We start from the raw sequence: 23,757 nt of genomic DNA, 5'->3' as shown, positions 1-23,757 counted from the left end.
TGAAATTTTACCAAAGCTCATATGCGTTTAAAGATTTGGTTCTCCTAAGCCCATAGCCCATAGCCCATAGCTCATAGTTTCACGTTCCAATTAATTAATCAAGTCATCTACAAAAACGATAGACCCACTTCCAGATATAGGTGCAGAGCTCTTCCCACCTCATTGGCTCCGCTCTCCAAATCCACCCATAGTTGATTTATATTATTATTTGAACGATGTGACTATCCAAGATTGATTTTCTTACAAATTTAGACATCCTACCCTCCTCTTTTCGTAGCCACAGAATTTATCTAAATGCGGATTGTATATACAAAATTGATATATAATGGTTTCTTAAATGACACTAATAAAGCTACCAGACAATATAAAAATAGTGGCTCGTGCCCGATGTGCGTGTAGACATAATGGAGTCATTCTCAAGTGTTGCTGTCTTTGTAATTAAATCATTTCCGAGAGACGTCAAGTGTTTTTCTATGAAATATTTTAAGTCATGGTACACTTGTACTTTTTATGTACTCTTTATAGAATGAATTGTGTGTGTTGTCAAATAATTGCATCTTTTGAAATTAGAGTGCGCACTACGTATAACTAAACGTTAAGTTAATCAGAAAAGAATATCTAACAATTTTCATCCACGAATCCATTTGCATATCCTCTGACAATTATGTTGGAGATACGAATGATATGATTAACATGCATTTAAGTTTTTAGATGGTAATGATTAATTAAACAGAGGATAGCTTATAAAAGGAGATGATAAGAAACGTGAGGTATCAAATGTAGTTCAATGGGTATCGTGATGGTGATAAATTAGGTAAGGTGAAGGCGCATAACAACAATAGAAAGAAAAAAAATATTACTTTTTATTAAAAAATGAGAAAGAAAAAAAAAAACAAACGAAGGGTAAACTAATTAATATTTGTTGCACCTTCATTGGGAATCCTACGTAGCCCACTTTTGTTATATAAAACTGTTACGTTGATTGTGACTGTTACGTTGAATGTGACTTCAGCCACTACGTCACGTCTCTCTCATAAGTTTCTCGTTCATCAGAATCATTTTGGTTTCATACACAAACTGAATATACTTACAAGTTTTTTTACTGGATTTGAGCAAAGGAACTGACTAATCAATAAACCAAATAATAAATTAATGAAAGTTTACTAATTAGTTTATCCCTAAATGTAAGCAACGTCTGAGAGACGAAAGATGGAAGCTTAGACGAAGCCGACAAACTATGTCGTATTGTAAAATTAACGTTAATTCTGAAAATTTAGATGCATTGTACATACATTTTTTTTGTTTTTAATGAAATGAGCTGTGTATCGTGTTATAGTTTCTATTCATCATTCATATTTCGATTATGAGAAAATTATTTAAAGCAAGATATAAAGACATACTCACACACATATTCAACATACACAAAAAACGATTTATTATGTTGGTTTAATTTTAACCGTAAATTTATGTTCACACAACAAATTCAACATATTCAACATGTTACATATACTCAACAATTCGTAAAAAAGGAACGAAAAAAAAAAGAAGAAGAAGATTACGCATATTGTTGTCTTATATACAAGAACGTTGTAACTGACATATATTTGCAGTTTCCGCAATTTCCACAAGTAATTTCCAAACTTTTAACAAAAGTTAATATAAAGTAAAATAAAAGGCAGGATATCCATTACTTTACATATAAAGCAAAGTTTGGAGAACATATGGACAAAAATGAATATGAATGGAGTGTGTGTATAAATTGGAGCCAAGTGTTGGCACACACTCATTAAATTGAATCCAAGTACTGGCACACGCCTATATGTTCTCTAAACACTCCTAGATACTCACTGACTCACTACTACTCACGCCTATAAGTTCTCTAAACACTCCTAGATACTCACTGACTGACTATTACTCATCTCAAGTTCACGTGACTACTTATATAAGCGTTGACTACGTAAAAGGTAAGATATTTTCTCCATATATCTCATAAGTTCTGCGATTTTTCTTAGTAATTGCATATATATGCTCTATCCTACAAGGATATATCAACAAACATGTAGGACAGTTCTTTGTGTATGTAGGTAGTGTGTATGGTTGTATATATGAACCGAGGGAAAGAATATAACAAAATATTAGTTGTAAAGTTTATAGAGGCTAAAACATAATTTCATTTCAGATATAATTGCACAGAAATTAGTTTTTCCATGTACCAAAATTATAGTATTTTTTTTTCTTAATTAATTTTCCCAATTTTTCTAGTTCTTACATATTATCTTTCAGTTTCCTATTAATCAATCTTCATCCTCATTTTGAGTCTTTTTATAATACCAGTATATTATTAATTTGATATTTGATTACTTCTTAAATATTTTAAGTAATCATTCCAATTTACATATAGAAATATTATTTCTTTTATTTATTACAAACATAAAAAGCTGGTATAAACACTACAGATTACTACCACATATATTACATAGTCAAAATTTTACCTTTAATATACTTATGTACTGATCTAAAGGTTTTAAATTAGTTTTGGGATAATTTTATTTGGAAAAAAAGAAAAAAAGCAAGCTAAACAACAGTAAAATTATAAAATTTCATGTTATGAAATTTAATTTCTTCATTAATCATATAGTTTATAAAACGGGTTTTAACTCTACGATAACTAAGTAATATGTATAATACTGTTATGAATGGGGTAAGTGGCAATGTTGGTAGTGAAATAGACATTGATAGCTTGGAAAAGATGGCCTTATCTTGCGGAACAAACAATTACATACACGACACGCACTATATACAACTCACCTGTGTTGGTCTGTGTCGCCTTCCTTTAACTAATATTATCATTTTAAGGGTGTTCACAAATCATAATAGAAAGTTAATTTACAGTTTGCTATAATGACCATGACACAAATAATACAAAAAAAAAAAGATATTTACACTAGGTATACCGATATAATCTTAGGTACTTTGAATAGTGATAAAAACTAAACGACCTCTCACCCTCTCTAGTAGCGTCTCTCCCTCCCTAAAAAAGAAACACCGTTATGCAAGTCTTAAAACAGTGCTCCATAAACATGCATGTGTTTTAGTAATGCTACAACTTATATAACTTACTCATTTCAACGTCCCAAGGGCCATGCATGAACCAAGGTCCTATGGAAGGAATAATTTCCGTACTATGTTATTTTTTTTAAAATAACATTACTTTCTTAGCATAATTTATAAATATTGGTATTTTCACCGGAATTTCATATTCTTGTCAAATTTTGTCTTCCGTTTGTTTTTTATTGTACTAAGTAAGACGGCGCCAAACACTTTAACGCCGCCGCCTAAATTATAAATGGTATTTTTGTCTTTTAGTCATTTATCGGAAACTATAACGAAAATGATATTTTATTTAAAAAGGAAAGAACGGAAAATTCAGATGTGTTTAAAAAAACTTACAAATTAACTATTTATCATAATTATAAACTATATTTACAGTAATATTTAAATGATATTATCAAAACAGAAAACTATTTCAATTCCATTATATACAATATTAACACAGAATTTTGATTTAACATAACAAAAAAAACGTGAAAAAAGTCTTTATAACTGCCGAAAAAAAAGAAGCTTTTGAATTATTAAATGAGATTATATATAATGATAAAATAGCAAATTTTTGGCAACTAGTGAATTTCAATTACTCAAAAAGATTCACTTTTTTTAAGTGGAAGATATCAAAAAATAAATGAGGAGTTTAGAAGAAAATAAACTCGTTCCCACTATGATGAATCCAAGTAAGAAAACTTTCACGAAAACAAAAATTATTTACTCAATATTAAAATAGAAGACTCTTTCTCTTTCACAGTCAGCTTCAGTACTATAATTTTTGTTAAAGTTCACGAGTACCATAGTTTTCCTATTAATTAAACAAACCTTAGAAGTTATAATGGGATTTTATACTTAATAGAAGCACAATACGATGTTTATGCCTACCTATTTTTCCTTCAATAAAAAGAGGAAACTCATAGTATTGGTGTCTTTAGTTTAGACGGAAATAAAAAGCAAACAAAAGATGTTAGGGAAACCTTTGTTTTCTTCAACAAACATATGAAATAAAAGAAAAAAGAAAGAAATATATATTTTTTCCTTTATTAAATAAGCAAAGATATGCATGCTCATTACGTGTCTATAAATACAAATACATTTGTACATGGAATCTACTATAAACGTTCCCTTTGCTTCTCCGATTCTTCGAAACACTTAAATGATATTTTCAGACTCAAGCAATTAATCACAGAGGCAGTTACGCAAGAAAGAAAATATCGATGACAGAAAATGGTGATCTTGCTACAATTCCAACCAGCGTGAGCAAATCAATCCCAATTTTGGTTGTCTTCAAAGATTTAAGGTGTGTGTTTATGTATGTATTTATGATCATGGTGAAGAAATGTTTTATAATAGAGGTGTTTCATATAACACTTAATAATTCATATGAAACTACAGACATGTATTCAGTCTGGATACAATCGGGCGAGAGATCCTAGGCATGGCGTTTCCAGCAGCTTTGGCTTTGGCTTCTGATCCAGTCGCCTCTCTGATTGATACCGCTTTTATCGGGCGTTTGGGAGCGGTTCAGCTAGCGGCGGTCGGAGTCTCTATTGCCATATTCAATCAAGCTTCTAGAATAACGGTATTCCCACTTGTGAGCATCACAACTTCGTTTGTGGCAGAGGAAGACACGATGGAGAAGATGAAAGAAGAAGCAAACAAAACCAATTCTGTTCATGCAGAAACTATACTTGTTCAAGATTCCTTGGAAAAGGGCCTTTCTTCACCTACAAGTAACACTACCAACCAGCCACAGCAACCACCTGGTAAATTCCCCAAATCATTCTATCTCACTCAACATATTGATCAGAACTTTATAAAAGTTTGGAATTGGTTTTTTTTATTTTTCCTTTTTTTAATGTTCAGTTTATGTCGGCATTTTTAAATTAAACCATATTTCTAACCTTTGTTGTCAAAAAAATAAAAATAAATGAAACCATATATTCTTCGTGTCAAAAACGGAATTTTATGTTTTGTTTCTACAAACTACGTCAAACGTAAACAGACTATATATGTTTGTGTTTGGTGTATGAGTATAAAATTTGGAAAAAGGGAAAAAAAGAATTGTAAATCTAAACAATGTTTTATAAAACCCGACCCATAAATTATAGCTTTTCAAACAATTGCATCCAAGGTGGTAACTCATTAGTTTGAATTTGTGTGTTTTTGTTGTTGTTGTGAATTAGTAGCATCGGATACAAGGTCAAACAGCGAAAACAAAGGGAATAAAAAAGGGAAGAGGACTATACGAACAGCATCAACAGCCATGATCTTGGGGTTAATCCTTGGCCTTGCCCAAGCTATTTTCTTGATTTTCAGTTCCAAGTTGCTTCTAGGCTTCATGGGAGTGAAATCAGTGAGCTTACAGAAATATACATTGACATGCATGCACATAATCTTGGATTAGAACTAAAAAAACAAAAAAAGACTAATATGAGTTGACTTTTTGATAACAGGATTCGCCAATGTTATCACCAGCGCACAAGTACTTGAGCATACGAGCTTTAGGAGCTCCTGCATTGCTTCTATCTCTTGCTATGCAAGGCGTCTTTCGTGGCTTCAAGGATACCAAAACTCCTCTCTTTGCCACTGGTAATATTTAAGTTACATCGTCTCTAACCACTCTATTCTTAAAATATGATTAACACATCGTCACTCTATCTGCTATAATATTTGTCTTGATGCATGAAACCAGTCGTGGCAAATATCATCAACATCGTCCTCGACCCAATCTTCATTTTTGTGCTTCGTCTCGGGACCAGCGGTGCAGCCATTGCCCATGTCATTTCTCAGTAAGAAAATTCACTCAACTTTTTTTCACACAAATGCAGAATTGATCATTACTGATAATTGCTAGGCTCATATCTTTTCTTTTTTTACAACTAAATATAGACTTATGAACTTTTATTATTTTATCATTTAAATAAACTTATGAAATCATAAGCACAAACTAAAACTAATGTTTTCTTTTTTCTTTTGTGTACGTGAAGGTACTTTATGACTCTAATTTTGTTCATCTTCCTCGCAAAAGAAGTTAACTTGATGCCACCAAACTTCGGGGATTTGCAGTTTGGAAGGTTCCTTAAAAATGGTACGTGTGGATGCCTTTTCATTAAAAGTTGCTTTTCTAAGATCCGTCGTAGGTGCTAGCTACTGCACAGAGTCCAAAAAATATCTTCCTCTTTTTATATTTTTGCGTGAAAGAAAAAATAATAACTATCTATATAGTACTAGAATTCAATTAAATAAGGTCTGTATTTAAAAAGATTGAATATTTTAAATATAGTCCGATGTCCATGCAAAGTACAGAAATGTTGATGAGATCTAACAAGTAATATTAAAAATTGAAAGGGGTATTATTGCTGGCGAGGACCATAGCTGTGACGTTTTGTCAGACCTTAGCAGCAGCAATGGCGGCTCGACTCGGTGCGACACCAATGGCAGCTTTTCAGATTTGCTTACAAGTCTGGCTAACTTCTTCTCTTCTCAATGATGGTCTTGCCGTTGCTGGTCAGGTAAAAATGCTTTTACTAAATTAATCATCTTTAATTTTGTAACCCTCGTATATATAATTAATACGGATCAAGTTGTATATGGAAATGATCATTTGATGTGTCTTTAATTATTACAGGCGATTCTGGCTTGTTCGTTTGCTGAGAAAGACTATACCAAAGTGTCGGCTATTGCATCCCGTGTTCTACAGGTTCGGTTCAAACCACATTATATGAAACCTCTCTTTTAAACAATGAAATAACTGTGTGACTAAAACCATAAATGAATGAAATCGGTGTGCAGATGGGTACTGTGTTGGGATTTGGACTGTCCGTTTTCGTTGGACTGGGTCTCTACTTTGGTGCTGGAATATTCTCCAAGGACCCTGCTGTTATTCACCTCATGGCCGTTGGAATCCCGGTACTAATAATAACATTAAACAATAACTATAGTATTATTAAAAAAACATTTAAAAAAGACTATAACTAATAAGATGTTATATATGTATATATATATGCAGTTTATAGCAGCAACACAGCCAATAAACTCACTCGCCTTTGTATTGGATGGTGTAAATTTTGGAGCATCTGATTTTGCTTACACTGCATACTCCATGGTACGCACACACCCTCCTCCTCTTGCTTACATCTTACAATGCTTATGTCTTCATTTCACATTTTCTTGAAATTTAACTCTTTCTTATTATTTGTTAATTATGACATATCAGGTAGGAGTGGCGGCCATAAGCATTGCAGCAATAATATATATGGCAATGACCCATGGTTTTATAGGAATATGGATAGCTCTTACCGTCTATATGGCTCTCCGAGCTATCACTGGGATTGCCAGGTATTTTAATTGGGTTCTTAACGGGCCTTTACTATATAGCCCATTATAGTAGAAGCAGTCTTTTTGACTCGGTTGCTGTTGAATTTTATGCAGGATCGCAACGGGAACCGGACCGTGGAGGTATTTGCGTGGACGATCCTCATCAATATCCTAGGACTTAGTTTATAAACGGGTTGCATCTTCTCTTCTTCTTCCTTCTTCCTTTTTGTTTGTTTGTTTCTAGTTCTTGTGTTTTGTTTTCTCATATTTTGTTCGAGAGACCGTAATAGTTTCACATAAATAATTGGATCAGAGTACTTTCATATTTTGTTTCTATAATGCAAATTAAGTTACTAATATATGGAGCCCTCTGGTTTTTCTATCGAAATATTACTTTCTTTGTGTATGAATATATTTGCTTAGACTATGACCTTGATTGGCACAAGACTTTTAAGACTTTAATAGTTAAGACTTTATTTGCTCAGATTTTATAGTTAAGTGTTCACTAAAATATGGGTTTTATTCTTTTACTAAAGAAAATCTGACCAAAGTTATTTATCTTAATTAAGTCCCAAAATTATTAGGTTCCAAATTCAATTTAATGAAGCCATTACATTTGTTTGGTTCAACTTCAAAGAAGTCTCAGATTATATTATTTGGTGTTGGTTACAGAAAGGTTTTTATCCTTTTACTAAAGAAAGTATGACCTTAGTTATTATCTTAACTAAAAGTCCCAAAATTAAGTTCCAAATTCTAAAACCACTCGATTTGTTCTTTTCTTGTAATTAGTTCCACTTTAAAAGTCTTTTCTAAAGTTTTTCAACTACTTCATATCTTCCACCTTTTTGGTGAATCAATTTTTACACTTTAGTTCAAATTAACTTTAATTCAAATTTTCAACTTGTGTGATTAACTAATTAATATACTTCAATAGCTAAAAATTATTAATCCTTGCACTTTTAATTGTTAAAAAACAAAAACAAAAAGAACAAGCTATTGCTCTACCTTCTAATTTTTTGTTATTAATTACTATTACTCTTGGTTTAACTCAAAACATTTCATATTACAATAATGGGATATATCATTATCCATTTTAACTTGAAGGCTATCACTTAATTCCAAAAGGAGCAAAGAACACAAGATGCAGTCGTGATAAAAAGAGTAAACTCGATCTAAGCCAAATGAGTAACCACAATCTGATCAATGACAGGACCGCAAAGAGATCCAATATCAGTCTTCTTGGTATGGTAATAACCACTGAAGAAAGTAATTCTAGTTCTTGCCTCGACCGCCTTGAAATTGAACTTGGCAGTCTTAACATGACCTCCACCAACGGAAGTGTGTGGCACTTTGAGTGTATCTCTGGCTGCAAAAGCTTCAACCATCATGGATCCATGGCAGTCATTCTTAGCATCTCCAACAACAAAGGAGAGGGTGTAGGTTTGACCAGGCGAAGTTCTAATGACTTGTGCAATGGCACTTTCTTTGCCTGCAACTAGCTCGATCGCAGCTTGTCCAAAGGGGACATTGAAGTACTTAGAGTCTATGAATTTCACTGCCTTAAGTGACTCAATGATCCAACCAGGTAAAGGTGATGTGAAATCTTCTTGTTTAGGTGGGAGAAGGACTCCTTGTGTAGAGTTCACAAGACGGTGAGGACCTTCTTCGAACCCTCCGTTCTTCACCAAGTTCCCTGCACTTGTCGGAAAACCCGAGTTAATACCAAACCGAACCAAATTGAATCTGAACCGGTAGCATCGAACCGAATCTAACCTAAAAGCCAATCTGAATCATACAAAATTTTAATTGGTTTTCAACTGATTTCGAGTTGTGTTATCCAATAAACCGGAAACTAAAAACCCTAGAAAAGTGAACCGGAACCAAACCAGAGAGCTTACCTTTGATGTACAATGGATGAACAAGCTCTTTGATGGCGACAGCGTCCAACAAAGGACCACAAGCAGGATCTTCTTGAACTCCAGGATTATGGAAAGTCACAGTAACTTGAGAAGTCTTGGCAACGAAGGCCCAAGCGTACACGTCACCTCCGAAGCTATTGTAAAGTGTCTGAAGCGGCAAGTCACCGGACTGAGGAGGAACAGAGACTCTAAGAACCTCGTCTTGCGCACAAGTTCTCGACGCACCGAACGTGAGGGCGTAGAGAGAACCTGGTTTGACTTCTAGCTTCTGAGAGATCGTGGCTTCGTTTCCGAGCCTCACGGCGTGAACACCGTGAGCGACGGGGAAATACATACCTCCCGGTTGAGGACCACCGGCGATGTACTCGACGAAACCGGTGGTTTCCCATTCGGGCAAGGCGGTTTTGCCGATGAGAACTGTTTTTTTCATGTCGGTTTTCTTTGGTGACTCTTCAAAGTTTCCATTACGAAGGTACCCTGAAGAAGAAGTAAAACAGAGAGAGGAGAAATCTTAGATCTACATAGAAAGAATGAATCTTTTTGATTCAAAAACACCAAATCTTGATTTAGAATCCTAAACAGAGAAGACCCATCTTCCCAAAACCAAAGCAAACCAGAGAGAATGTGATTTTACATACCTTCATAAGCAGGAGCTCCAAGAGCAGCACCACAGATGAGTAGCAAGATAGGTAGAATAATGGCTTTAGGAACTGCCATTTTTACTCTTTTTTCTTCTTCCTTAAAGAAGAGTGAGTGAGAGAGGAGCTTCAGAAGAGAAAGAGAGAGAAAAGGTTCAAAGAATTTGAGGATGGTGAGAGGAAAACTATCTCGAGATGCTACGACTTTATACAAGAAAAGTGAAAAGGGTATTAAACGCGACTGGGACTGGGAGAGAGAGAGAGGAAATCACGTAGAAAGAGGTAATGGTAATGGGACCACATTGATGGATTTTGTCTGTCTGTCTTGCTGAACTGAAACCGACTTCCTCCTTAATTCATGCTCTAATCTCGTATCGGCACTTGTGCCCTTTCTTCCTTCACTCTTCCCACAATCTTGTTTACTTAAAAGAAGATAGTACTAGTAATATTTACTTGGCTTCTATAGTTCTGTTGGTAAATTTTGTAAGCATTGTTAACAATTGTTGAAACATGTTATTGATACCATAAAATAAAGTAATTTTCATTACAGTTTTCTTCATTGATACCATATGTTTCGTCACAACGAAGGTAGCTAGTGGGAGTGGTCTTCTTCGATGGTAAAACTATCTTGGAAAATGTATTAGTAGTAAAATGCGCAGACAAATGGCTGATGTCAAGAAAACATCGATCCGATAACTTTTGAGATTTTCCAACATTCAAGTAACTAACTAACTAACAGAGCCAAAAACAATGATGTCAAGTTATATTAAACAAAAAAAAAAAACTGACTAAGTTTTAAGTTTGTTTGTTTACTTGTTTTAAAAACACTAATGGAGTATTTAGTAAACTTTTAAGTCGGTAACAGAGCCATAACAGAATTTTTATTCTCAAAACTTCACTACCAAATAGTACATGCATTATATGCTATAACATGAACTTATACCTAATATACGCGTTTTATAAAAAACAACTGTTCTAATATGTCTAACTTAGTTTAAATTACAAATCTCAAAACATCAATAATGAACAACCAAGTCACAAATCAGTTTTTTTTTTTTTCTGAAATTGTTTATGCTTTGAGAATATCGTTTTAGAATTGTACAATATTTTTTTCATCAGATTGTGGGATTTTTTAGTTGATCTGCTTAAAACGGGAATTGCGGCAGATGCAACTGTAATCATGGAGAGGTAGAGAGAGTAAGGGGTGTAGACAATTTTCTGGCTTTGGCTGGTTCCAACAATTATTGGGATTTTTAATATCTATAGAAAATCAGAGGCATGTGCAATAATATTATTGTGACTATAGGTTTGTTATATAGTCAGCGACCGCATGTGACTATCAGCTGAATAAATTGTGTAAACACATCACTAAGATACGTGTTGTGTGGGTCCTTTTGCGTTTTTCTATCTACTGATGTTATCCACTCGATGCCTTTCACCCCCCCATGCGGCCGCGATTGCTCCATGTTTGCCAATTTTATTAATTACGAATGGTTGTGTTGTGTCTTCTTCTCTGCTCACTTGCAGCACTTTTATTTCGTCGGATTAAATCGTTGTAACCATATATAAATGCTACCATATCATTATTTGCAACACACACACTAGATATATTATTAGATATGTATTTCGTTCGGGGACTATAAATAAACCTAAAGAAAAAAAAAACATGTGTTGTAAGTTATATAATACAATCAATTAATTTAGTAGTTTCATATAAATATTAGAAAGTAAATTAAAAACAAAGTTGAGTTAAACTAAAGGTGCTTTTACCTCACAAAATAAAATAAAAAATGAAACATTGAGGATAGTTTGTAGTTTATACACTGAGTAATTGAGTAATCAAACCCCAACCATATCAATTTATTTTGTTGGGGACTTTAGGACCAGATTCTATTTTTTTTTTTTATCATATCTAACATCAATTGTGGGCCTTTTTAAATTAAAGTTTTGAAATGACGAGATAATTTTGCTTCCAATTAATTACATATTAGACTATTAGTTTGAAGGAAAACAAAATAATTTTGCTTCCAATTAATTACATACTATTAGACTATCCACACAATCAAAGCTTAGTTAGAATAATAAATAACACATCGAAATATATGGTAAAACTGTAAAAACATCATTTTACCTTTTAAGTGAAAAATTCATTTACCTATAAAATTTGTATGTATTGGATAAAAGTTTTAAGCCCAAATTTACCTCATAGTAAGCTGGCCCAAAACCAGTTAAGAGCCCAAATATATTTTCGACTTTTCTTCTCTCTCGTTTAGTTTGGCTGGTCGAGAAAGATTCTTCTTTCAGTCCCAGTTTCTCCAAGGAGAGAACCCTAATCTCTTCCTACGTCTCTGAAGGATGGCTATCATGGCTTCTTCGATGAGGATTTTGATGGAGCTCAAGGATCTCCTGGAGGATCCTCCTTCCAATTGCAGCGCAGGTAATAAATTTTTATGTTTTGCTAGGCTGATCTTTCTTACTAGTGCTTATGAGGTCTGAGTTGATGAACAAATCGAGTCTTATTGCAACGTTTAAGAATCCAGATTGTTCAGTACCATCTGTAAGATATACTAATTGATTCCACTTTGTTGCAGTCCTTGAAGAGCTCAAGCTTGAATACTATGAGCTGAGAAAGGTTAGAAATTTTATAAAACTTTGGTTCAGTCTTTTTTTATAGAGGTTTTAGTTATTCTGGTCTTCTTAATAACATTAGCTGTCTTGTGAAAATATGTATACAGAGGATTCAGATAAAGAAGTTGGAACTTGAGAAACTGAAACTAGAAAACAGATTGAGGTTTGTTCAAGAGGTTAACAGTGGTGAAATCGTAGTGAACGATAGGGAGAAAGCTGATCTGTATGAGGAGTTGAGACAGAGAGGATATACACCATTTCCGAACAAGCCCAAGCCTGCTGGTGATTTTGATGCAGATGAAGAATTTGATGATGAGTTGCTGATACTAGAAAACAAGGTCAAGTTTATTGGTGGAGTAATAAGTGGAGAAATCGAAGTGATTGATAAGAAGAAGGCTCATCTTGTTCAAGAGTTGAGACAGAGAGGATTCACACCATTTCCAAAGCCTGTCGAAGGTGCTGTTGCTGGTACATCTGATGCAGCTGAAGAATCTGAGTATGGCTACTTATTGACATTGGCTAGTAAAACTATGCCTCAAGAGAAAGCTGAGCAGTTCTTGGCAGAAGCTGATGAGCCAGACTTTGAGTCTCTTGACATGGATCTGCAGAAACTTGGATTCAACGATGCTCAAGGTGACAAAGAGAGAGAAGCAGCACAAATCAATATCAGGGGACAGTGCTGGAGCTTCAGCATGTGCACCAGAGAAGAGACTCTTATCTATGGATGAGAGATGATGATCATCATGATCAGATGACTTGGGATAAATATATTAAAATAGGGACTAAGTGTTTGATGGATAGTAGTAATAGTCAGTTAAATGAAGTATCTATAAGTGATTAGTGGAGAAGTATTTGGTTTAATGACATTAACATGTTTGGAACAAAGCTACCGTTTAAGCATTTTGGTTTCTCATCTTATTTGGTCGTTGATTGAATTGATGGGTTTACACGTGAAATATGTTTATCTGTGTCATTTTGTGTTAATGTTGTTAAGTGGATTAGTGGAGAAGTATTTGGTTTAAATGGAAGTAAACGGATCAACATTAACTTGTTTGGCACCAAGCTACCGTTTAAGCATATTTGGTTTCTCATCTTATTTGGTCGTTGATTGAATTGATGGGTTTACACGTGAAATATTTTATCTGTGTCAATTGTGGTAATCTTGTTAAAATGTCACCAATCACCACCATCCGCGTCTGTTGTCAATATAATAAATTTACCAAGTCAAAGTTTATTTTATTGCTCTACTACTAGTTAAGCAAATATGTCTCATCTATACTGTAATTGAGAAACTCCAAAATTGTATAGTAGTTAGTTGGAAGAACAGAGTTGGGAGTGTGACGACGTGGAAGCATATAATTGGAGGAGTAAACAAGAGCACTCTTTCGGTTTCGTTGGCAGCATCTTAATAAACCAACCGTTGATTAAGGTTGAGAAGCATCTTCTTATCTCTGCGTCCACACCCCAAAACTCACAGAGCGCACAAAAGAGACGACCCACCCTTTCTCCTAACTCTTTTCTACTACTGATTAAATTCATTAATATCTAATTATCTATTACTAATAAATTTATTAAAATCCTTAAATTTTTTTTTTATGTAACAATAAATAAAATAAAATAAAGAAAGAGAGAGAAGCGATCTCTAAAATCAAAATCTCGATTTTTTTTTTTTAATTTTTTTTTTTGTTGTTGGAGGCGAGAGGAATAATTTTTGGTTGCGGTGGGATTGAATTATAATGGCCTTTCACGTAGCTTGCCCAATTACATGGTATCATCTCTATCTCTCTTTGTCTTCCTTATTTGCTTTCACTATCTCTCCTTAACATCCTTTTTCTCGCAGTCGTCGGATCTGCAATTGCTCCTTAGGGTTTTCTCGGGATCTCCGTAGACCTAATGGCGAAGACGAGTTTTTGAAAAAGGTTAATCAAGTTGAGGAGTTTCGCAAGGATCCTCGCGTTTCTTCTAATGGAGGCACGGTTCAGGTTAGGGTTCCTAAGGTTGTTCCTGCTCCTCAGAAGACAGTTTCGATTTTGGGGGTTGGTGATGGTGTTGGTGTTGGTGTTGGTGTTGGAGTTGTTGATGAATTGGCGGAGGAAGCTTCGGCTCAGAAGAAACGTGTCTCTCTTCAGAGACAAGCTGCTGTTACGGTTGAAGCTGCTGAGGATTATGCTCGCAGGTTTGAATCTGGTGTCAATGAGGTGAGTGCCTTTTTTTGTTTGGTTCTTAATTTGCTTTGATATTCAGTTTCTGTATACAATATTGGGAGAATTGTTTTAATTCTTCTTCGTTGACAATTTGTTGCCTCAAAAATGTCATCTTTTAGCTTTTGGTTTGTTTGTTTGTTGTGCAGCTTTCATCAAGAGACCTTGCTGGTGAAGAAGTAGCTCACTCCGGCATGAATATAATGTGCAGAATGTGCTTCCTGGGAGAAGGTGAGGGAAGTGACAAAGCAAAGAGGATGCTTTCCTGTAAACACTGTGGAAAGAAGTACCACAAGAATTGTTTAAAGTCTTGGGCCCAACATAGAGGTATTTACTTACATTTAATGTTGCCTGTCCTTTTTCCTGGCTTGCTAAGTCTTTGAGGTCTAATTGCTGTAAGTTGCAGATTTATTTCATTGGAGTTCATGGAGTTGTCCCTCTTGCCGGGTTTGTGAGGTAGTTTGTTTCTGCTTTCTCATTTTTCTTGTTTGTGATATCTGTTGCATTTGAGCACTACCAATTGCTCGCAAAGTGATTGATATAACATATGTTTCTTTTTTGTTTAACGAAATCAGTTGTTTTAAGTAACAAACTGATATAAAACTGTTAGCCTAACTGCTATAGAGAGTTTCTTTAGATCTTTAAACCTGCCTCACTGAGTCGTTACCCTCCTTAGGTCTGCCGTAGAACAGGAGATCCTAACAAGTTCATGTTCTGCAAAAGGTGTGATGCTGCTTACCATTGTTATTGCCAACATCCTCCACACAAGGTACGTGACAGATAGCCGCTTCATGTGTTTATCTTTTTAACTAAAGTAGATTGGCTTATTTATTTAACATGACTGCACAGAATGTAAGTTCTGGGCCATATCTCTGCCCAAAGCATACAAGATGCCACAGCTGTGATTCTACAGTCCCTGGAAATGGCCTAAGTGTCAGGTATACATCCTTAGTCTTTTGCGGGGTAGGTTAGTCTTATAAGCGAGCAGAAAAATTTACTTTGTTTGGCCAGTTAAGGATTTGCAGATGGATTTCCCTATTAAATTTTATGTTGATCAGTTTTATTCTCATGTGTTTTCTAATGTAACAGGTGGTTTTTATCATATACTTGCTGTGATGCTTGTGGCAGATTGTTTGTGAAGGGAAATTATTGTCCTGTATGCTTGAAGGTACTGTATTTTTTATTTTAAGCAAAACAAGTCTTAGCAATAGCATTAACATGGCCTTTATTTTTAATGCGAGATTCTTGTAGCAAAACGTTACGCCTCTTTAGTGTTGCATTAACCAAGTTGCTTATCTTGTATAGGTGTATAGGGATTCAGAATCAACTCCAATGGTTTGCTGTGATATCTGTCAACGCTGGGTGCATTGCCATTGCGATGGAATAAGGTTCGTCCTCATTGTAATTTGTATTGTTGCAAACATAGTTATCTCTGTTGCATCTGCCATATGATTATACTACCAATTAGATTAAGTCATACTTTAGATATGCATCGTAAAATGTATTTGAGTCATATGTTAAATCTGGAATTGTTTGCCTCTGGAAAATGTCATGCAGTGAAGCGAAATATCAGCAGTTTCAAGTTGATGGAAAGCTGCAGTATAAATGTGCCACATGCCGTGGGGAGTGTTATCAGGTATGTCTGTTCTTGTTATTAGTACCCTCGCTTCTTAGTCACTCAATCATTCTTCTAGGTTCTTGTTATCATATAAGTATTGCTCGTAGAGCTGGGGGGCTTTCCTTTGGAATGGGAAGAGGATTTAATAGTGCAATTTGCTAGTGTGTTGATCATATAAGTTTTCTTGGTTTTCAAATTCTATCTTTGGCTTCTCAGGTGAAGGATCCTCAGGATGCAATTCAAGAACTTTGGAAGAAAAAAGATGTGGTGGACAAAGACTTGATTGCTAGTTTAAGGGCTGCTGCTGGTTTGCCAACAGAGGAGGAAATATTTTCGATATCTCCAATTTCAGATGATGAAGAAAATGGACCAGTATCTGGGCGCTCACTGAAGTTTTCTATTAAAGGTTTGGTGGAAAAATCCCCAAAGAAAAGCAAGGAGTATGGGAAGAACTCAAGTAAAAAGCATGCTAGTAAAAAAGGTAGTCACACTAAGTTAGAGTCTGAAGTGCATCAGGAGATTAAATCTGAGAGACGCCGATTAGGTGGTGCTAGAATTGATAATGTGGGGTTTCAGATAAACGAACAATCGGACGTGAATTCCTCCGTAGCTGGAATTTGCTCAACACATGAACCTAAGATTGTAAAACACAAGAGGGTTGATGATGTAATGGTGACTGATGAAGAAAAGCCGTCAAGGATAGTTAGAATAAAGTGTAGCAAGCCTCATGATTCTGATAGCGAGGATACCCTACGGAATGCAAGGGAGGAGAAATCTGTAAAGACAAAGAAGTTGGTTATTAATCTGGGGGCAAGGAAATTAAATGTCAGTGGTTCTTCGAAGTCCAATGTTGTTTCTCATTTATCAAGGGACAAAGATCAGTCGGCTTTGGGAGGTATGTTGCGATCTTTTTATTAATAGAACCACACAAATACTTAAAAGAGTTTTCTGCATGTGCATTAACTGGAGTACTGGACAGTGGACAACTAATATTTGAACATTTACAAGTCTATAATTCCTCTAACTTTCTGTAATGATGTATTTCTGCAGGGGATAAAATTGATCAGACTGGCGAAGTAAGAACCCTGAAGATCTCTGGAAGGTTTGGGAAAACTCAATCTGAAGGAAGTAAAGCTACATTTGGGTCGATCACACAGTTCCCTGCATCAACAAGTGAAGGAAATCACGTGGATGACAAAACATCCATCTCGCCATCTTTACAGAAAGAAGCAAGACCTCTGCTGAAATTTAAACTCAGGAAACCTAATTCAGGAGCTCAGACATCTTTGGTTACAACGCAGTCTGAAGATGAAAAACTGAGCCCTGCAAAAGGCCAAAGATCAAAGAGAAAGAGACCTGCAAGCTTAGTGGAAATGGCTTCAATGGAAGAAGACAATGAAGCTACAACACCTTCTTATCAGGATAGTTCAAGGAACGACGAGCTGATGGATGCTAACTGGATTTTGAAGAAGTTGGGTAAAGATTCAATAGGAAAGAGAGTCGAAGTCCATGGATCTCAAAACTCATGGTAAGTTTGATCGTCTTAACTGATTAAGCTGTTGTGATTGGCCTGCTTATTGTATCCAATCCAGATGTCTAAAATGAACAATACATTTACTGTTAAAGGCATAAGGGAACTGTGACAGACGTTTCTGGAGACACATCCACATTGTCGGTTTCTCTAGATGATGGAAGCATCAAGACATTTGAACTTGGAAAGCACAGCGTCCGCTTCATACCGCAGAAGCAAAAGAGGTCGAGGAGCTGATTGGACCAGCGAGCAGCGTTTTAGTCACTAACCTTCTGCGTGCGATAAAGACAATTTGATTGTTGGGGCATTTTCTTCGCTTTAAGCTCTTTTGGTAGTAATTATCAGTAAGACGAAAAGTGCCAAACTGTGTAGATATTACTTGTGATATGAAAGGTGGTAGTTCCCTGTATCTCATTCACTTGGTAGGTCCATAGTTTTTGCAGACGGTGTAACAATTCGTTCTAATTGAAGCATGATTTCTGTTACTAAATGGCAAAATCTGGTATTAACATTTACGAAAAGGGAAATTAAACAGGGGGTGGTGGCAAATCAATAAGAAGCCAAAAGCCAACACAGTCATCAGAATCTAAGTCATCTTGAATTGCAAGAAAATGCAAACCACCACTTGCTTTCTTTGCAGATTCCCAAGCTTCAGATTCATCAGTAGTAACAGGTGTCTTCTTGTAGGTCGCATAGACATACCTTGTTGAGATCCCAACAGCTAGAATCAAACATCCTTTGGAACTGTCTGCTTCAATCGAACATACTTCAAGCCCATTCATCCAAGCTATAATGATCAAGTATAAAACTCAGAATCAAAAACCAACCACAAACAAACTTGTTCCAAAGATGGCTTAGCAAGAAACCAAACACCTTACCTGCTAGAGGTTTAGCTCGTGAAGTAGCAACAGAGAGACCTGGAATCAGTGTATTTTCATCCACTTCAATGCCAAGCAAATCCAAGTCTAAGGTAGCACCAAACACAAACTTCTCATCAAAGTCTGAGATCTCCTCTCTAACAGCTGAGTAAGGTAATTGAACAAATGCCCATTTCTCCCCAAACAAGTTCTCCGGAAGATTCATTGGAAATGGATTGTCTAGAGACAGAAGAGGCAATGATCCCTTTTGGAAACCAGGGTGACGCGTGTACACAGTGTCATAACGTTCTTGCAACCACAGAAACAGAGACAAACACTGTAATGCAGAAATTTTAGTTTTGTTAATCACCTTGTTCCAAATCCTAACATAGAAAAACACATATACACAAAAACTGTTACTCACCCGTTTACTAGGCACTGCCTTAATGGCAAGCTCTTTGCAAGCTTTTGTTATAATGGTTTGCATCTGTGACCTGCAAAACCAACTTCAACCATTAGATTACATTCAAGAGAGAAAAAAAAAAAGCTTTTTAAGTTGAGTGTTTCGCACCTGAAGAAGCGAATCCTCTCAGGAAGAGGAACACCCAAGTCTTCAGTGATGGTAACAATGGCGTCTTTGAGGGTAACACTATTAATAACATTATTAGGAAAATATTTAGTGACTTGAAGAGAGAGCGAAGCATCACAAACCACAAGCTCCCAAATCTTTTTCCCTCTGGAATCAAGGATAGGCCTCGAGCAAAAATCCAATTCCCACTCTTTGATGTTATCCGCATCGGATTCAGGATCCAGATAACTCAGCTCTGACGTTGGATCATCTTCCTCTACTTCATTTGATACCTCTTGCTCTTTAGTAATCGACAGTGAGCTCTCAGGTAACGACCTGGAGACGAAACGGTAGCGTTTCAACAGGGTACCGGAAGAGAAGAGATGATGATGGGTTTTGATGGGTTTAGTAAAAGAAGAGGACTTGGGGATTCTGGGAAGTGATGGTGTTTGGATTCGAGTGGTGTTGAAGCCTAACGTCGCCATTGTAAAGGTAGAAGCTTTACAAGAAGAAGAAGAAGAAGAAGAAGAAGCAATTGATTTATCCGTTTCGGTTACTCCTTCCTCATCCACAAAGATATTTTAATAATAAAAAATAATATTTTTATTTTTGTTTGGCTCTGTTTTTTTTTTTTTTTGTGGTCACTTATATAAATTGGAAAAAAACTTACAAAACAAAGCTTCGTTTGTGAATTGAAGATGATGAGGAATGGTGTTGAGCTACTGGTGAAACGAGTTTCAGCGATATCTCAACGCTCAGTTTCTTCTAGCTTCCAAGTTCTTCCTCAATTTTGCACATCTTCTTCTTCTTCTTCTTCTTCTGAGTCACCCAGCTCCAAGCTCTTCATCGGAGGTTCGATTTGAGTTAGTTAGTATTATAAAAAAAAGTACCCACATTTACATATTTAGATGATAAAATTACGATTTTGATTCCCGTATTGTATGCAGGATTGTCGTGGTCTGTAGATGAACAATCTCTCAAAGACGCTTTCTCTTCCTTTGGTGAGGTTGCAGAAGGTAATAATTGTCATTTATAAACTCTTCCAGGTGTTCGATGAAATGTCTGAATGAGTCTTTGATTATAACTTTTGGGTATTTTTGGATTTATCTGATCATTTGTAAGATGTGTTTATAGGATTTAGCTTGATGAGCTCTTTATTCTCTCATCTGAGTTCTATTTATGTGACAGTGAAGAGCTTGAATTGTAATCCTATTTGGATTCTTTAATGTGTCAAATATGAACGTATTCTCAGTTAGGATTGCATACGACAAAGGAAGTGGGAGATCAAGAGGATTTGGTTTTGTTGATTTTGCAGAGAAAGACAATGCTCTATCTGCTAAACACGCCATGGATGGAAAGGTAAAACAGCAAGCATGCGAAAAGATTTGTGTTGCTATTGCTGCAGGATGGTTTCTTAAGTGATTCTCTCTGTTACAGGGATTATTGGGTCGGCCACTGAGGATAAGTTTTGCCCTTGAAAGAGTGCGTGGTGGTCCTGTTGTTGTCCCACGTTTTGGGAAATCAAAAAGAGACAGATGAAGAGTCTTCAAGTGATGATGGAAGCATCTTGTAGAGATCTTTCAAAGACTCTTAGTCGAATGACAAAAGACAGCATTCTTGTAGAAGCTTGTGGTTGAGTCTTTTGTTTAGTTGTAATCTCCAAATCTATAAACTATCATATAAATATCATGTAGTGTGAAAGGTTTTGCTTTGCATCATACAATAATGGAGCAAAGATAGAAAACTGTTTGAGAAATGATTTTACAAAAGAAGAGTAGCTTATGACTTGTACTAAATAGCTACTCAGTCGTGTGTTGGATTTGGATGTACCAAGGATTGTGGAAGACAGTGAATGAAGAAACACTTGGTTTATTGATGATGAAGAAGAAAGAATAGGAATTTGGGGAAGAGGTCCCATAAGGTTTGGTCTCAGGTCATAGGCATTGGTTTGTTCTCTAAAAAGGATCTGAAAAGAATAAAGGCTTGACGTGGACGGTGTAGAGGCACTTCATGACCAGCTCCTGCTACTGTTACTAATGTAAGCCCTTTGTACACTTGACTCCACCCACCTACCTACAAATTACAATACAATGCCCCTCAAATCAATTTCTGAATCTTATGCATAGACACTAACATGAGAAAGGTCCAATTTTTCACCTTGCCATGATCGTACCATGGGTACCAGTTTGTGATGGTTGTTAGCTTCAGTGCATCAATAGAGTATCGGGTAGCGGTTATAGGAACGACCGCATCTGTATCCCCACTGCATATTATGTAGGGAGAGGGAGACTGATCAAGCAATCTTTATTTGTAATCAGGACTGTACAATATACTGCTCTTATCTGTAAACATTCATTAAGGAAACATCACAAAGTTGGTACCTGAAAACCCATATTTTGAGACCTGCAGTAATCAATTCTCTGTATATAGGAAGCATAGACAGAGGAGAATCTTCCCAATAATTTCCCACAATGTCACTGCAAGAGAAAAAAAAACTCAATGATTCAATCAGGTTTATGCCTTTAAATACAACCAGAATTGAAACTTTGTTTTCAACTGACCTGCATGCTTTCCAAGGGTAAGGTAAGCGAGTGACATTTGCGTGGAGAGCCTTCTGAACTTCCACGCGATTAAAGTACACATTTGAATATCTCTCTGAACAAGGATCATAAGCCCTTGACATCCATGGCTGAGATATGGATACAAAGTTGTAGCATATTACCTCATAGAAACAAACAAGAAGACCAACCGGAAAATGCTTTAGGATGTGTGAAACTTACATAGCGACCCTTTAAGAAGCTCTTAAGTTGTACAGTATTGTTGCAAGGTTTGGTGAAAATGCTATATGGATCGATATTTCCTTGCTCTAATTCGGCATTTCTCAGAGCCTCCATACACTGTAGTGTAGGATGCTGAGATGATACTGAGTAACACGCTGTCTTTAGCTGGTGATAAGTGGAATCTGATATGAGACCATGATTCCACCAATATTCAAATGTTCCTATATAATCATGATAGTCATCTGTAACAGCATTTCCCACCTGAATAAGCAGACTTTTAAAAATCCCAAAGTTTACTATCTTGTCAAAAAGTCTGAGTTTTGTACAATCATTACCATAAAACCTTTGAGGTTTATAGCCGGGTTCTTGAAACCCTTGTTTCTTTCATGGACAAGTTTAGACAACTGAGGAACAAAATGACCTATTCAAGAGAGAGAGTCAAAGAGTAAGTATCAGGTATCATCTGTAATTGAATTGATGTGAGAGCTTGAAGGAGAAAAAGTGAAACCTGCATAGCTTTCTCCAATAATATAAAAGTCTCTATGTTTGTATTGTGGAAACCTCTCAAACCAGTTGACAAGAAATCTATACGAGTCTTCAGCTACAGATTCATCAAGACAAGAAATCAATTAGAGTTCAAGAAAGCCTGATGATTAAAGTTAATAAAAACCAGAAAAATAGATTAAAAGAGCAGAACCTGTTCTCTGATCACCGGTTGTGTAAAGATCTGAGCTTGTGTTTGAATATGAGAAACCAACTCCAGCTGGAGACTCCAAGAATAGCAGGTTTGCCACTGAGAGAAGATACAGAGAGAGAGAACAAATCTGAATCCGGAATCAAGAAGAGCAACTTATAATGGTTAAGAGATTCAGAAAAAAAGATCTTACATTTATTCCAAGCATAAAGTTTTGGATGAAGAGTTTTGCCATCAGACCCAACACGAAAAGGACCAATTTCTTCAGCACCACCATAAGCAACAGAAGAACAACCAGGGCCACCATTGAGCCACAGGACCAAAGGTCTAGACTTTGGGTCACGGGTCAACGGAGACTCCACCAACCAGTAGAACAAAGCTCTTCCACGTTCTTCATTCACTGTGACATAGCCTGAGTACTGTCTAAAATCTACATTACTAGGTTGTCCAGGCAACTTACTGATTCTGTCTCTCAGCTGCTCTTCCACATAAGAAGAAGCACAACATGAACTTGAAGCAGAGATTGCGAGTAAGAGGATGATTAGAAGGAAAGATTGGTCCATGGATCAGATCTAAGAGAGTTAGATCTGGTGGAACTCTGGATTCCTCACGACTTGGAGAGAGTGAGTGTAAGAAACATTTAATTGTTCTCGAAGTCAAACTTACAGTTACTTAACAGAACAGCTAGCGCACTACTCTACTGCTGTCTTGTCTTCAGACTGGACAGACAGTGAAAAAGCTAATAAAGACAGATAATAAAATTCTGTTCGTGACTACTAATTTTAATATTAAGGCTATGTAGTTACTTTTAATCTAATTAATTAATTAATTTTTATAGAATGTCATTAATAATAGTTTTTTTCCCTCTTACTTTTACGTTTTTTAAAAAAATTTGCTTATT

At 35.9% G+C, this 23,757-nt stretch overlaps 7 protein-coding genes across 13 annotated transcripts; 4 read left to right on the top strand and 3 right to left on the bottom strand.

Annotated features, from left to right (window-relative positions):
• Positions 1 to 1,737: 1,737 nt before the first annotated feature.
• LOC104744999 (protein DETOXIFICATION 43-like) lies at positions 1,738 to 7,781 on the top strand. Of its 5 annotated transcripts, none has more exons than XM_087487996.1 (13): positions 1,738 to 1,964; positions 4,279 to 4,402; positions 4,498 to 4,868; positions 5,292 to 5,458; positions 5,559 to 5,694; positions 5,798 to 5,894; positions 6,093 to 6,193; positions 6,454 to 6,617; positions 6,734 to 6,805; positions 6,898 to 7,014; positions 7,115 to 7,210; positions 7,322 to 7,443; positions 7,537 to 7,781. In XM_087487996.1, exons 2-13 carry the CDS (start codon positions 4,320 to 4,322, stop codon positions 7,595 to 7,597), a joined length of 1,587 nt encoding a protein of 528 aa, XP_087344122.1. In that variant the 5' UTR covers positions 1,738 to 1,964; positions 4,279 to 4,319; the 3' UTR covers positions 7,598 to 7,781. The 5 variants fall into 5 exon arrangements, with proteins under 5 accessions (XP_087344122.1, XP_010464453.1, XP_010464452.1 ...); XM_010466151.3 differs by having other exon boundaries at positions 5,289 to 5,458; XM_010466150.3 differs by having other exon boundaries at positions 1,785 to 1,964; positions 4,272 to 4,402; positions 5,289 to 5,458.
• Positions 7,782 to 8,424: 643 nt separating this feature from the next.
• LOC104744998 (protein TEEBE-like) lies at positions 8,425 to 10,388 on the bottom strand. The gene is made up of 3 exons (XM_010466149.2): positions 9,980 to 10,388; positions 9,321 to 9,818; positions 8,425 to 9,115 (listed from the first exon to the last, which is right to left on the bottom strand). The coding sequence occupies exons 1-3, from the start codon at positions 10,056 to 10,058 to the stop codon at positions 8,595 to 8,597; spliced, it is 1,098 nt and encodes a 365-aa protein (XP_010464451.1). The 5' UTR covers positions 10,059 to 10,388; the 3' UTR covers positions 8,425 to 8,594.
• A 1,806-nt stretch (positions 10,389 to 12,194) lies between these two features.
• On the top strand, positions 12,195 to 13,563 carry LOC104744997 (DNA topoisomerase 2). Its single transcript, XM_010466148.3, has 3 exons — positions 12,195 to 12,416; positions 12,571 to 12,611; positions 12,715 to 13,563. Exons 1-3 carry the CDS (start codon positions 12,335 to 12,337, stop codon positions 13,333 to 13,335), a joined length of 744 nt encoding a protein of 247 aa, XP_010464450.2. The 5' UTR covers positions 12,195 to 12,334; the 3' UTR covers positions 13,336 to 13,563.
• A 463-nt stretch (positions 13,564 to 14,026) lies between these two features.
• On the top strand, positions 14,027 to 18,447 carry LOC104744996 (uncharacterized). The gene is made up of 12 exons (XM_010466147.3): positions 14,027 to 14,375; positions 14,448 to 14,805; positions 14,958 to 15,135; positions 15,215 to 15,264; positions 15,485 to 15,577; positions 15,658 to 15,746; positions 15,898 to 15,976; positions 16,114 to 16,196; positions 16,366 to 16,444; positions 16,643 to 17,321; positions 17,477 to 17,954; positions 18,053 to 18,447. The coding sequence occupies exons 1-12, from the start codon at positions 14,344 to 14,346 to the stop codon at positions 18,192 to 18,194; spliced, it is 2,340 nt and encodes a 779-aa protein (XP_010464449.1). The 5' UTR covers positions 14,027 to 14,343; the 3' UTR covers positions 18,195 to 18,447.
• On the bottom strand, positions 18,420 to 20,003 carry LOC104744995 (protein TAB2 homolog, chloroplastic). Its single transcript, XM_010466146.3, has 4 exons — positions 19,386 to 20,003; positions 19,239 to 19,308; positions 18,836 to 19,151; positions 18,420 to 18,744 (listed from the first exon to the last, which is right to left on the bottom strand). Exons 1-4 carry the CDS (start codon positions 19,865 to 19,867, stop codon positions 18,485 to 18,487), a joined length of 1,128 nt encoding a protein of 375 aa, XP_010464448.2. The 5' UTR covers positions 19,868 to 20,003; the 3' UTR covers positions 18,420 to 18,484.
• A 68-nt stretch (positions 20,004 to 20,071) lies between these two features.
• LOC104744993 (glycine-rich RNA-binding protein 4, mitochondrial) lies at positions 20,072 to 21,151 on the top strand. Of its 3 annotated transcripts, none has more exons than XM_010466143.3 (4): positions 20,072 to 20,234; positions 20,330 to 20,398; positions 20,635 to 20,741; positions 20,820 to 21,151. In XM_010466143.3, exons 1-4 carry the CDS (start codon positions 20,081 to 20,083, stop codon positions 20,919 to 20,921), a joined length of 432 nt encoding a protein of 143 aa, XP_010464445.1. In that variant the 5' UTR covers positions 20,072 to 20,080; the 3' UTR covers positions 20,922 to 21,151. The 3 variants fall into 3 exon arrangements, 2 of the variants coding, with proteins under 2 accessions (XP_010464445.1, XP_019092768.1); XR_015581996.1 differs by having other exon boundaries at positions 20,081 to 20,234; positions 20,571 to 20,741; XM_019237223.2 differs by having other exon boundaries at positions 20,081 to 20,234; positions 20,698 to 20,741.
• LOC104744994 (serine carboxypeptidase-like 27) lies at positions 21,023 to 23,627 on the bottom strand. Its single transcript, XM_010466144.3, has 9 exons — positions 23,050 to 23,627; positions 22,860 to 22,955; positions 22,671 to 22,763; positions 22,498 to 22,583; positions 22,163 to 22,423; positions 21,944 to 22,071; positions 21,764 to 21,859; positions 21,540 to 21,645; positions 21,023 to 21,455 (listed from the first exon to the last, which is right to left on the bottom strand). The coding sequence occupies exons 1-9, from the start codon at positions 23,417 to 23,419 to the stop codon at positions 21,312 to 21,314; spliced, it is 1,380 nt and encodes a 459-aa protein (XP_010464446.1). The 5' UTR covers positions 23,420 to 23,627; the 3' UTR covers positions 21,023 to 21,311.
• Between the last annotated feature and the right edge of the window lie 130 nt (positions 23,628 to 23,757).

Source organism: Camelina sativa, chromosome 15 (genome assembly GCF_030686135.1).
Source record: "Camelina sativa cultivar CO46 ecotype springtype chromosome 15, ASM3068613v1".
NCBI lineage: Eukaryota > Viridiplantae > Streptophyta > Magnoliopsida > Brassicales > Brassicaceae > Camelina > Camelina sativa.
Note: the sequence above shows the minus strand (reverse complement) of the source record. Positions and strands in the feature narration are given on the sequence as shown.